A 14885-nucleotide genomic window follows, 5' to 3' on the forward strand; every position below is an offset into this window, starting at 1 on the left:
TATATCTGCTCATTAAGAAAACACTTAATTATGGGGGGATAGGGTTCTACTGGAAAAAGAAACAGCATGTACCCATATGATTAAAGACTATATCATAAGAGATGTAAAGGACTGATTTTTTCTTCCTTTGAGTTCTTGACTTTATTGTCTAATCTATTAATTTACGTATTTTTTGTGTCTATATGAATGTATCACGTATAGAGTAACTCACTACTAAACTACATGAACATACTAGAGGAGGTGGCTTAAATGCCAAGATTTAAAAGACTGAACATATTTCATTTCTCTGTTCCTTTGTTTCAGATTTAGGTTTCTCTCATAGAGATAAAAGTTATACCAGAATCATTTTTCACCTACTAGCTCAATTGCATTCTTTATTAAAAAATGATTATATGCTCTATAAAGACCTAGACAGATATTGCTTTCTGTATCCAAGTGTTGAAGAAAAAGGATGGTAAAATCATGTTCATAAGTCAATTCTGAAGGTTTTAGGTTCACAACAGGGACAAATTCACCAAAGTGGGCAAAGGGACCTGTAAATCAGGTCTCTCTAGAGCATCCTGGTTCCATGCTCTGGATGAGTGACTTTCTACTATAATCCTATACTTTGGGATAGGAAAAACGTTATTCCTCTTAGCAGCTTCAGAGTAGTCATGCTAAAAAGTCTGTTAAACAGAAGTACGTCATCAAGGTATTCCTTGGTAGCTTCAGTTAGGCTGTTTGTTCCAGTCTGTGTTTTGGAGATTATCTATATTTTGGGTGAAATTAGCCCCTTCCAGTCTCCTCGTTTCTCCCTTCTTTTCAGCCGTACCTTTTTATATGCAAAATATAAATCTAAATACTCATAAAAATTACTGTATTCCTACAGGTCGATTTTGGCTTAAACCTTTACTGTATTCTTAATCCTGTTGATAAAGACTTTCTCCATCCACCTTGAAGCAACCCTCACAATTTAAAATACCTTTTATATATTCAATTAAACAACTATAGGAAGAAAAGTTAGGCAAAAGGTTAGTACTGTAGTTCAATACAGAACTCCATATCATTAATGTTGTGGAGAAGTATTAGCAGAGTTGCTCAGATTCTTTTATTCCTAGGTGATTTAAGACAAGTTTTGAGAAAATGAGCTTATCTCCAGAACAATGTTAGATTTCTCACTTATTAGAGCGTTTTGATCACAATGCTACATGTCTGTTTTTATATTTGGCTCAATTTTTATAACTAGAAGGAAAACTTTCTAATTTAGAAAGTTATATGAAATATATATGTTAAAGCAAAATACAAGATGACCTAAAAAGTTTTCTATAGATAATTTAACTCCTTCAATATCAGATCCAATGAAATCCATTCATTGGCTGTCACCAAACTTTCAATAACAGAACTACTACCACAAGCTACATTACAAGGGAGTTTCCCACTATGGGGTGTGCATTACAAAGACATTATTTAACCTTTACTGATTTAAAAAATGATGTTGGAATGGCTCCTTAAAGAAGTACTTTGAGATCTTATAAATAATGTTCTAAGAAGGAGCTTGCTGTGTACAGAGATGTAATATAGAAGAAGAAAACTGGATTTAAGGAGTATTAGATAGCTCAGGAGGCTTATCATACTGGAAATGGGAGTCTTTCATCACTTAGTCAGCTCTTAAATTCATCCCTGTTCAGCAGCAACTGAGAGTCATTACTGCTTAGTGACATATGAAATGAGTTTGGGTTTTAGCCCAGATTCTAACTGGAAAGCATCCATATCATAAAAGGGAGAACCACAAATGCCTTTAATCTGTACCCTTATTGACAACTTTCCCAGATCTTACCTAAAGACTGAATATGCTTCAAGAGCTTAACTATCCTTTTAGTTGAAGAAACAGTCTCTTAATCAAGGAAGGTAAGATCAGGCTGTCACAACTCAGTAGGAAAATGCTGTTTTAATCCTAATGTACTTGTACTGGCTAATACCTCATACCTCAGGGATACTGGCCCAGGGATGGGCTCAGGGATGCTGGCCCATCTTTCATAATAATCAAAACAATTTAAAAATAAACCTGATAGACTTGTGGCATTCATCAGCATATATTCAGGAAGACAAGGTTGAGGAATCTATCTTTTGCCCTAGATTTTTCTCCCTAGATTTTTAGTTTTATCTCTAACTTATCAAGCTCACCTAAGTTATGTCACGCTCATAAGAGTTACCTAGTTAGAACACTTTGAGGCTGGTTATCTAACACCTCATCCTATGCTACCATTGTTTTTTAATTATCTTTTAAATATACTTTGAWTTGTTATAAATGACTACATCAGATGAAAAACAACGATAAACCTGGTCTACAGTCTATATCTGTGATGATCTCTGGTACAAGAATTATGTTCTGAAAAGAAAAATTACAGACACTTCATTCATTTTTTTTTTTTCCTAAAGCTAATAGGAATGTATTTTTTTCTTTTCATATTATTAATGTTTGCCTTGCCTTTTCTAGCATAATTCAGAACTGTCAGATGATTTATTCTGAATTTCAACAAGGACAAAAACTCCACCAAGTCTACTCCAGATCTTTGTATACACATCTAATTTACTTGTTCTTGAATTATTTCTAGATTAATACTAATAGAGAAGGATTCTGAATAGAGAAATATAAAAAAATGTAAATAAAATATATCTATGAGAATTCATTATAACAACCAATAACAATTATGACTAGAAGAAGGAACATAGATTTCAGCTAAAGCTTACCAAGAAGGATAAAAATTACTGCCCAATATAGCAAAGAATATTAAAAAGCTGATCTAGGAATGCAATTTCAGGACAAAATAACTTGAAATAAATACTAAAATATTTTGATTACATTGTACTTAAATATAATGAGTCAAGTTTATGAATTCAAAGGCATATAAATTTAAAATAATTATTTTAAAATGGAGAAGAAAGCATTTCTACTAAAGAACTAAAGATACATCACATGCTATTATGAAGGCATATATAAAAACTAAGAAGCTGGTGGAACGTACAATGTCTCAGCATCTCAAGAATTCTTTGACTATAATATTTAGATCCTCCTTTTGGTGAATGCTTTAGACTTTATGATATCTTATCAAAGGAAGATTTTACTAAATGTTTCATGGGCAAATTTCTGTATGATGCTTCCAAAATATTTTCACAAAATTTCCCATAAGTAGTTGTCAATTTGTTTCTGAAACTATTCTTACTATCTCTTGCTAAAACAACAGTATCTGAGAAGAAAAGACATGGGAAAAGACAAAAACAGTTTATAATAAATTGGAAGGGTTTCCTCTTATACATTTAAAGCATATCACTCCAGAATTGGAGTGAAAGAAATAGTCAATGCCAGAAGAAATGATCAATAAACCCATAACATATATTATCTATTTAAATCTGTTCACATTCATCACATTAAAGGCATATCAGCATTTCAATTTTTACCATGTCACACTGAAAAATTGAATAATCCATAAATCCATAAATCCATAAATCCATATCTGAACATAGGTATTGACAGAATCTCTATTGCAACACTGTAAAATCTAATTACTGAACAGGTAAATAGGTGTGTATATGAGGGCTAGAGCTGACTTGCTGGAGCTTTTATCCTTCTCTTCCTCTTTGAAAACTTTGTGCAAAGTCACACCTATTTATAGACAATGCTTTTGTGGTAAAAATTAAAAAAAAAAATACAGTGTGAAGAGTGGACTGATTTTCAGTTAGTCCTACTAGATATGACTTGACTAGCATTTTTCAATCCATAATATGTTACTGCTACCTTGCTGCGTTCATTACAGGCCCTATTTGGAACCATACATTTTCTGTCTGTGCTGTGAGAGTACCTAAAATTCCCCAAAGTTTTAAGTGGAGAACTACTGTTAATTTAAAAAGTTAGGCACATCATTTATGATGACATACTGTAATCCAGCACAGTGATTGAGGTGTTAAAGAACTCTGCACTGCTTACTCAGACAAGGCAACAGTTTACCAGGCTTTGCACGGTTGCTTTTGTCTTTGGAGTCATTTGAGCTAGATCAACAAGGGGTGCGAAGTCAACTAAGTCAATGGAGCTTTGTTGAGGATCAAGCTCAAATATCTAAAAAGATCTGATCTGAAAAGTATAAATACTTGGACTGCCATTAACTACCACTTGAAAAGCACAAAAGAAGCCCTCTAGTAAACTAGAAGGAAAAAATAAGTGTTCCAAATACTGATGGTTAGTATGCTACAAATGGAGCTCTGTATGATTCCTATCTTCATCTCTATTTTCTAATGGAGATAAAAACAAAACAAAACAAAAACAAACAAACAAAAAAAAAAAAAACAGAAAAAAAAAAAGAATCAAGCAAACCAGTGGCTCAGACTCCTCTCTATATTTCCACATCAGGTCTAGATATCTTTCTAGGTTACACGTTTTGGCAAAAGAAATTCTGTGTGTCAGTAGAGGAGAAACTAAATGCACTACTGAAGTTTTGTTAACCAAAGACTCAGATTATATTCAATGCCATAAAACAATGTATAATCAGGATGGAGAAAAGAGAGAAATTTAATATAATTCTTTTTAAGAATTTCTGCAAAAATGTTAATACACCCTCTTCGCCACAAGAAAAAGGCATTTAGATCATTGCAGATGATCTTAATACTGCTGTATTGCAGATCATTGCAGAAGCTCTTAATACTGCTGTGGTCTATTATGATTATTTCAAAAATGAACTTTGAATTGTTTTCAGATATGATACTCTGGAATCAGAGAGTCATTCCAATATGCAGTATGTCTAGAGATAAAGGAAACCTCTTCTAAGTGCTAATGGCTGCCCATCCTTAAGCTTGAGAGGGAATGGGAAGTTCTGAAGGGCAAGTTATCTGACTATTTTCCATGAACAGAAGTGGGTATTATGTGATTGATTTCACTGATTCAGAGAATTCACTAAAATAGTCAGCAAATTGTTTTGACTCCAGACACTTTATTTGAAATTATTTTGATATCAGAACTATGCGGTCACTTTGAGTTAGTATACCTAACAGTGAAGATAACTAGCTGCTGAAGAGTGTCCAAGGAAGGACAACAAAGATGGTGAAGGGGCTGGAGCACAGACCTTACCAGGAGCAGCGGAGGGAGCTGGGGTTGTTTAATGCGGAGAAGTGCAGCCTCAAAGGAAAGCAGTCACCTCAGGGGAGAGCTGATGGCTCTCTACCACTACCTGAAAGGAAGTTCTAGTGAGGCAGAGGTCCATCTCTTATCCAGAATATCTACAGATAGGACAAGAGGAAATGGCCTTAAGTTGCACCAGGGGTGATTCAGGTCAGACATTAGGAAAAATTTCCACATGGAAAGAGTGGTGAAGCACTGCAACGATCTGCCCAAGGAAGTGGTGGATTCACTGTCCCTGGCAGCGTTCAAGAAATGTGTAGATGAGGCCCTTAGGGACATAGTTAAACAGGGATAGGGTCAAAGGGTTTATGGTTGGACTCAATTATAGTGAAGATCTTTCCCAACCATAATGATTCTATGATTCTATGAACTTGAGAAAAACTTCAAAACCAGATAACAGCTACAAGTTCATGGGGTTGGATTCAACTTTCTTTAAATGTTCACAGTTAAGATGTATACCTCTTTGACCTCTTTGACAAGTCCACACAAGCCAGATATATAGTAAAAAGAAAAAAAAAAAAAAAAAAAGATTGGCATTTCTCACATTTCTCAAGCACAATTAATTTCATCTTAGATATTAAAAGAGATCAGATTAATCATGTCTCAAAAGGTGTGTTCCTTTCCCCCAAGTATAAAGTACAAGTATTTCAGATACACTGTAGTGATCCAGACTGAAGAAATTATATTTAGTGGGAATGACTGAGAGTCTACCGTTAATATTCTCCATCAGTCAGATGCACAAGCAACATACCTACACTCCAGTCCATTTCCTCCACTGCATCCCCATATAAGCCATGCTTGCTTTTTCCTATGAATTTTTTTGATGCGTGCAGAGCAGTATGGACATGAAGATAAGAGAGGACAAGAAGAAATGGTACATTTGTGTTCCTAAAAAACAAAAACAAATACATACTTAGTATAATTTATAACAAAAATTCTTTAAAGAAATCTTTCAAAAGAGTAAAAGGAATGCAATGTAGCATAAAGTAACTGATTGCAGGGTAAACTGAACACACACAATAAAAATTCCATTCTTGAGTACTTACTGAATTGGAAGCAAAAATGAAGAAATGTAACTAAGTACTGTTTGCTATATATACTGAAAGAGGAGTTGGTTAAAACCAGGAACTTAAAAGCATCTCTTCTTTCATTTTACAGAAACACCTAAAAAGCCCAAAAGAAAACTATTTAAAGACTTACATATAGTAGGAAATATAGCTATTTTCCTTGCAAGGTCATTATATGGAAGCTTATCAACTAGTTCAACTAGACTATGCCATAATATCATTGAGAATGTCAAACCCAGTATACTAGCACTAGCACTTTTTCTCTGTTTCCACTCTGAAACAAGTTTCATGACAAAATCTTACCATATAAGTGTACATATCATAAAATACATATCATAAATCATATATGTGTACACAGGTAAACAGTACCCAATGCATATAAAGATGCTGTATCAAAGCACAAATAATAATCTCAAAATACAAGTTATTATAGAGATCTTTTTTTTCTCTTGTAGTATTGAATATGTTCCATGTCTTCAGTCTACTTCCTGAGAAACCAAAATCAGAATGGAATAGACTCTCTGTAAATTTGGCTGTTCATGTGATCTGTCAGTGTGGTATTTATGATCAGTTGCAGCAGACTGTGAAAGTAAAGTGCAGATGAGAAATTTTCTTAGGCATTATTTATAGAACTTTACTTAAAAGTGTTAGGAGCTAGCCATATTCACTCCCATATACTTTAATAACATCTGTAGTAGATTACACAAATTGTAAATTTCAATTGAATTAGAAAAGGACTACTCAGAAAACCTATCTTGGTCTCATCTTAAAAATTCTCAAGTAACTACAGAGTATATTTGGCTTTAGTTACCGTATCGTCCCTCAACATCTTTGCAGTAGGAAATATCTGCAATTCATGTCCAGATCAAAAGAGATACTGTATATTTACTCCTACAGTAGAGGCAACAGTCATCCATCTTTTAAATGCAAGGAACAACACAGACAATGTACAAGCTATTCCTTTAGAATAAAAACAAAATCAAACCAAACCAAACCAAACCAAACCAAAAAAAAAAAAAAAAAAAAAAACCCTAATATTTATCAATCAAAAATCTGAAAAATAAAAGTCTTTGAATAAAAGGGATGCATATGACATTAATTCTCAATTAAGCAGGTTTAATCTAATGTATTTCTGATCTTTGGTTTTTTTCTTTGGTTTTCCTGTTTCCTTAGTTAGATTTTTTTTTGCATGGCTCAAGCTTTCCATTCCACTGGCATAGGCAGGCATGTTTAATCATAAAATAAGAGAATTTTATCCATATTATTCATTTCATAACTTTCTAGGTTTCTGATAGACTTTCTCTTCATAAAATGTTTTTGTTTTAGAAAACTGCACTAATATTCACATAATAAAAATTACTATAATAAACTAGAGTTCCTAAAAATAAATATTTGATAAGTTTTCATTGCATTTCACTTATTGCTAGATTGTTTGTTGCAGGTTGATRCAATGTGAATTAGGTTATATATGTAGAGAATCTTACTGCAGCAACAAAAATATAGGCTGCTTGTAACATGTCAGCATTTCAAGTCAAGAAGACGCACAATCAATACATAAGTTTAATATTTAATATTGGTATTGATAAAACACTGACCTTCCATTAAATAACATTTCATCAAGGCAGCTGTTTTTTTTTTTTTTCTCCAAACTTAATTTTTTGCAGCCTATCTGTCCAATATGTAAGTATCTTTGACTTCCTTTGACTTTACAGCTTATCTTTCCAGTATGTAAGTATCTTTGACTTCTTCCATAAAACCTATTAATTGAATTGACAGTAATGTACAAATTCTGAGATAAAACACAGCAAACATTTAATAGGTACCTGCAGTTAGGAAGGCACAATTTATTTTTTCATGCAAACTCACTTTTCTAATAGCACAGAGATCCTGCATACTTCTAAATGTATACAGGTATTGTTAAATGTGAGTGTCAAAAGTGTCCCTTGTAAATGTTATTTTCAATAGATTTTTTTTTTTTTTTTTTAGTGGAAGTGACACAAAGATTTAACTTTTGTGATGAGTTTGTGATCAATCATCTAATCAATGATTGGTATGGAAGAGCACTGAAACATTCTCTTCTTTGGAACTCGAATTGACAGGTTCTGATTGACAGTTCACTGTCAGGTGGAGAAGTGTCTCACCTATTAATATCCTATAAAAAGATCTGAAGCAGCTATTTATCTCCTGACAAAACTCTTATAGGAGAATCATAACTACTTTTACTGTGACCTTGAAAATGTAATGACAACATCAGCGAGTAGGTGGGAGAGAAATCCAACAATAACAGCTTAACTCTCCTTTTATTAACTGAAGCACTTCAGTAAACAGCTCCTTTGAAAATTTACTGCCACCATCTTCTGCACAGTTCAAACACTTGGAAGTTCATTTTCCAAAGATCTGAGATTCACTTGCTCAAATGTAGCACAAAAGTTTTATCCTGGCATGAATCACACAGTGATTACACACATCTAAAGTAAGGCATTCTTTAATGTATACTTAATTGAACTTGATAACTTCTAAGTGTGTTCTTTGTTCTTTTCATTCCTGGTGATGTCTCTACATTGCATAGTACTAGGTTCTTTTTATTTAGTGTTAAGACTCTTTACAGTATTCAAGGATTTGAATAGTTTTACTAGTTTAGACTTGAGCTTTGCTAAAGTAGATGAAAGAGTAAGTTACAGCTAAAATAAGGTCCAGCACTTTCCAGCATTTTATTCTATGTACTTGCTGCACTGAAAACTTTCTTATAGACAACTACATCCGGTACCAATGAAGACAGCCTGATTCATAACAGCTGTTTATGAGGGCAGATATACATCACCTTGCTTGTGTTAGGTGAACATTGTGCTGTGTTCAAGTTTTTTTTTAATTATTATATAATCCCCAAAGTTTTACACATTCCAGCTAATTCACTTATAACAGTCTAAGCTGAAAAGAACTATCTAAAATAGATACAGGAGTAAAAAATATTTTTCTTAGAAGGGCATGTAGATAAGACTTCATAAGATTTACTGAATGAGAATATGTAATTTTCACATAATCACAGGATACCAGAGACACAGTTAAACTGATGATAATGAAAGAAAACAAAAGCAGTGGTGTATATAATGTTATTTTCAACATAAACATGCAAGTATGTCAATAGAGGTAGATGCAAGCCTAACTTTTCCTTTCATGTAACTTCTATTAAACTTTTGCTAAAAACATTCTTCTCATTTGAGTCTAATATCCACCCAATGGATATTATTGTCTCCCTCCTCTATTTTCAGATTAGACCACAAACTTCTCATTGTTCTTTGTGATTAGACTGGTTGAATTCAATTCATTAGATTTTACTCCTGTAGAACAGAAAAATACGCTTTCAGCTTGGCATTACTGCAAAATGAGTTTGTCCTGCAGTTTTGGATTTCACTTTGTCAACAGAGCTAGTAGCATTGCTCTTTTGCATACATGAATACTTGTGACTTACTCTTTTGAAAAACACATCTTAAAACAAGTATCTTTTCATCAGAAAAAAAGAATCCCTGACCACTTGGTAATAACTTACGAAAACCAGAAAGGTGTAGAAAGAGGACTGAGAAAGGGAAAAAATGTAAAAATATACAATATGACTGTTCATAGAAGATATTCAAATGGGAAATTTGCCCCCATTACCTTGGTATATATGAAATGGTTCTTCAATGCAAATTGCCAAGATACCTTTGATATTTATATTTTCTTGCCTATCCAATCATTTAAATACTTGAGGYACACAGTTCATGTATGTTCTTTTATACATAAACATGTTTCTTCCCTTCAAAAAGCACATTCTTGCAAGCATGATAAAAATGAAAATTTTCACCTACTACAATTATTATTCATTACTAAATCACTCTCCCACACATACACGTGGAATTTAGTATGCAGATCTACCTGCCTTTACAAAGTGTTCCATTCACAAGGCAATCTGCCAATTATTASCTACCTAGCTATGTCCTTAATCATTCATAATTGGTTTTATTCATTCTCGGATGGCCCCAAAGCATATAAAAAAAAAAACACAGTTTCTTCCTGCCAGGTCTTCTAGTTATAAGTAACAAGCACAGTTCTGAGAAAAAGGGATGGATATCCAGTAAAGTTGCTATGGATTATAAGTTTTTTTTTTATATATATCTGAGCATATACATTGTATGTATACAAAAATACACCGACTCTTTTCTAAAATCTGTATTTTACATAAGCTATAGGGAAAATTATCATAGAAGTCATAAAATTATATGATTTCAGAGCTCTAACTCCTGTTAATTCTTTGGTTCCAAAGGAGACCTCTCCAACACTCCAACTATGTAAGTTTAAAACCTACTGTTCTACAGCAAAACTCAGGTCTGTTACAGTAGAAGAAAATGAAACTGTATATGTTTTGTATCACTGTTTCAAAGATTGAAATAGAATAGATTAGAATAGAATAGATTAAATAATAGAATAGAATAGATTAGAATAAATAATAGAATAGAATAGATTAAAAAGTTATAAATTTAGTAACTATAATCACAAACTTTTGAGTACTATGGCTGCAAAATCTTTTATGGAAATCAGTACATCTGCAAGAAAAATTCTTCAAGTATTACTTTTACAATAACTTTCAATTACAAGTATATACAGTCCCTAACAAATATCTGTTTGTTAGGGAGGTATTCTGTAGTACAGAGTGGAGAAGTTTAAAATAGGTCTTTGACATTTTCAAAATTCAAATTGCTTGTGCAACAGATCTTTCAATAAAGGATACTCTGAAGTGACACAACTGGTAACCACATTTAACTCACCAGAAAATAATTAGTCTCCTCCATCTGATTTTCAAATACACTGTAATGTCTACAGAGTATTCTGAAAGGTTTACAATATGTATACAGACTTGCTCTTGGGAAGAAGTAATTAGAATTAACTTGCACTGAGCTGACCTGTCCACATACAATGAGTGTGAGCAACTAAATTAGTATTTGTTTTCATCTACTGGATCTGACATTTGTGATTGTATCTTTTCTTGCTCAGTGTAGTACCCAAGCATTAAATACTGTACTTCCTGTCCTTCAGTCTGCCTTTAGGCAAATTAAAATAGTAACACACACACAGGAGAAGAAGGAAGAACAAATACAGTATTATCTCCCTGAAAGTAGAGCAAGAATAGTAAGTATAACAGCTATCTGCTAAGAAGAAATTCTAAAAAGGCTCGAAAAAGACCCAGTACTATGGTGTTATACAGCTAGCAGTATGAATGAAAAGTAACAAGATAAAAAAAACTAACGCACAGAAAATCTGTTGACTACAGTCTAGAGTACTTAGAAAGGTGTATAGAAGACATGTTGTATGATATGGGCATCCAGATTAGGAAACAGAGTGCATATGAGATGTATCAGAACTGCTGAATATCACAATCTTTCCATGTAATTATTGTAAAGACAACTAATCAATTACAATAAGCATGAAAACTGATATTTTTTAGTTGGATGACAGAATATATTAACAACTGGTTACAAAGAATAACTATCTAAATTCTTTGAATTCAGGATTCTTTGAATCACTATGCTTGTACACATGGATTACTGCCATACCACACTGAGCTTGTTACTCACCACATTAGCCAAACAAAAGAAACCTCTGTTAGAAATCAGATGTTGAGCTGACCATGTGGCCAGACAGGCACAAGGGCAGAGCAAGCCTGTCCCACAAAAGAAGTGGAACCACACAAATACTTTGGATCAAGAAACTGTGGCTTCCAAAAATATGGTGGCTATTTGCTGAAGAGGGCTGCACGTCTGCTCCAAGCACCCTGATTGCCTGTATACTGCCATTCCCCTACAAATGGCCTAAATCAGTAGATTATAAGCAACATTATGCTGGAGGACTGGAATTGATAGGTATGAACTACTTAATGTCAGAAATAATGTGTTACTATTGATTTTATTGTTCATACTATTATATGGAACTGACCAGTTCAGTGTATATTAACCTATTTACTCTTTTCTCCTGGAGCAAATTTTATAGTCATATACTTTGCATGTGACTTTGCTGCAGGGCACAGTTAAGATTGCTGGGATAGCCTGCGTGTTTCTCAACACCTTAATATGCTTGGATATTTTTAAATTTAGCGTTGACTCTGAATCATGTCTGTTATAATTCTCAGTATAATTGCAGCATTCCTGTAATGTAGTTTACTGTAAATTACCAATATGTGCTATTAACCTTTGCTTCAATTTAAGATAATTTTTGTCAGGAAACCATCCTGAGAACCAGGGGCAAATGCCAAGCTAATCTAAATGCACTTACCTCCGGTTGAATCAACAGAACTATGCTGTTTAACCACCATATGCTGTTTAACCATCTCTAAATACTAAGCTACAGAATAGCATTTTGCACGTTACAAGCATTAGTAAAGAAAGTTACTAGTTCTCCAGCACACATTCTCAAACCTAAACTCATCTGTCTCAGGCTAGCAATTATATTGCCATTACACTTTTAAAGAATGAAACGTTCAAATATATCCAAAAAAATTTTAACCACTGCAGGCACCTTACATACAGGCAAATCATGGGAGAATCTGCCAGCATTTAGTTAATGTGCTCTTTGAAGAATCTTTTATAGCACTTGGTCACTAACCAAGCAGCCTCTGCCCAGCAATATTCAAGGGTGTGTGTATGAGTTTGCATCTTGATATGTTTGCAACAAGGAAAATATTTTGCTGTCCAAATAATTATATTAGAAAGCATCTATGTCTATCAGCATAGTTAATGGAAAATAAAGATGCAAAAAACTATTTGTAAATAATTGTCAGAATGTTGATTGTTGGGAGAATCTAAAGAAATTTCATCTCATTTTCTTTCTTGAACCAAGAAAAATATTGTTTGATATCATGAGTACAGATAGTTATATCAAATACTTAGAGTGACTGAAACATGGAATAGAAAATTTGCAGTAAAAGATTAGTATTTTCATTTTTCTAGATAAAAGTCTTAATAACTAGTTTAGTGAAATTTTCTCAAATTCTTTGTTGCTTTTATTAAGTAATGATACTATGTGAATATCTAGTAACTGATACTATCTGTATAAACTATAAACTTTGTATGTTTAAAAACATGATCATATATTTGATCAACTTTTTTTTAGAAATGATGCTATCTGTTTCAAAAGTTACCGAGAATAATTCATTGGCATGTTTTTCAGGAAGCTACATGGATGAAATAATTTTGATTCAAATATTTTGATTTGTATTTTAAAATATAAGTTTTATATTTTGATTAATATTTTTAAAATCCACATGTATGCTTTGATCATACATACATACACATAATTGGGAYGAGATTGGAAATAAAGTTCATTAGGCCATAGTTAACTTTGCAAAAATCATCATCCAATGTTTGGGTCATATAGTGTGATTCATATTAAAAAATGACACTCTAAAAAAAAATTGATTACCAATCTTCTGTAAATCACATCTTTTTCAAAACGAATGTCACATAAAAATGGTGTCTTTCAAAATCACAGTAGCTTTAAGAAACTGGCCTTATGAAYGCAATTTAATGGATGCATCAAAAAAGAAATGTTTCTCACAAGAAAAATCAAAAATTTTGATTCTACATAGTGCTAAATTTCTATAATCAGGTCAAATTAGAGAAGATTTTTCTTATTTTTAAGTTTCACAAAACTCCCAAGAATGGAAGTTCTAAAAAATGTTAAAAGTTTAATAAATATTTTTAAGGGACATTCTGAAACCAGTAACTAGTCCATGAATCTTACAGAGGTACCCCATACAAAACACCAAACAGGTTAAGATGAAGTGACAGTTTTCCCTATGGTATACCTAGTTTCTACTTTAAAACGGTCACTTTCACTAAGCAGATTAACTATCATCTTCAGTCAACTTTCAAAGAAGGAAATTGCAATAATATATAATGACATTTTCTTCTTGTACACTAGTTTGCATTCAATACTTAATAAGAAGTGCTATCATTTTAAAATGCCAGCATAACTCCTAACACAGTTAAAAACTTACCTTCCTATAAACTGTATAGCTTCTTTTGTTAGTCTCTGAGTGAGGTTCTCATATGACAGTGGTTGCTGGATAATCTGATGGTTCCTCATTAAGAAGCAGTTCAGGTATCGATAATTATAAAAGAAAAAAAACAAAGCAAGAAGTAAAATAGCAGTTATTAGCAAGCAATAGCCCAATGCTCGGAAAGGTATTTTGAGGAAGCCAATTAAATGCACTGTTGCCAAAGAGACTAGAGTGATTCCAATGGTTTCCATTAAGGTAGAAATGGATTTTCCAATTCCTTTTAAAAACACACTGCCTTGCCCAAGTTTGCAGTCTCTAAGATTGGTCACGGTAATCCCATAGAAGTAATCAAATCCATGATTGAGGGGGTGGTGACAGAAGTCATTACTGCTTTCACAGTTCATCCCAAGATGCCACTTTCCTACAAAGAGATGGGAAAAGAGTATTTTTGCAGTTAAATCATCAGACTCAGGACATGCACCCTTCCAAATATGAAACTGTCTGATATTCTATATATGACCATATATATTCTATATACAACTGATATTCCCCAAGCACAACATTTATGGTGCGTATCCCTATTTTATTCTCAATCTATTCATTATAATTTCTTCAAAGATTTTGTTTCAAGTCTGCTGTT

At 33.0% G+C, this 14885-nt stretch overlaps 1 protein-coding gene across 2 annotated transcripts in view; it reads right to left on the reverse strand.

Annotated features, from left to right (window-relative positions):
* STS (steroid sulfatase) overlaps nt 1-14885 on the reverse strand; it is a 97030-nt gene that overhangs the window by 49240 nt on the left and 32905 nt on the right. For both annotated transcript variants that reach the window (XM_026040393.1, XM_026040394.1), the window contains exons 7-8: nt 14243-14666; nt 5901-6037 (exon numbers count right to left, since the gene is read on the reverse strand). In XM_026040393.1, coding sequence (XP_025896178.1) covers nt 5901-6037; nt 14243-14666 — 561 coding nt within the window. The remainder of the gene's footprint in view (nt 1-5900; nt 6038-14242; nt 14667-14885) is intronic.

This window comes from Nothoprocta perdicaria, unplaced genomic scaffold, assembly GCF_003342845.1.
Source record: "Nothoprocta perdicaria isolate Ctin4 unplaced genomic scaffold, notPer1 scaffold_255, whole genome shotgun sequence".
NCBI lineage: Eukaryota > Metazoa > Chordata > Aves > Tinamiformes > Tinamidae > Nothoprocta > Nothoprocta perdicaria.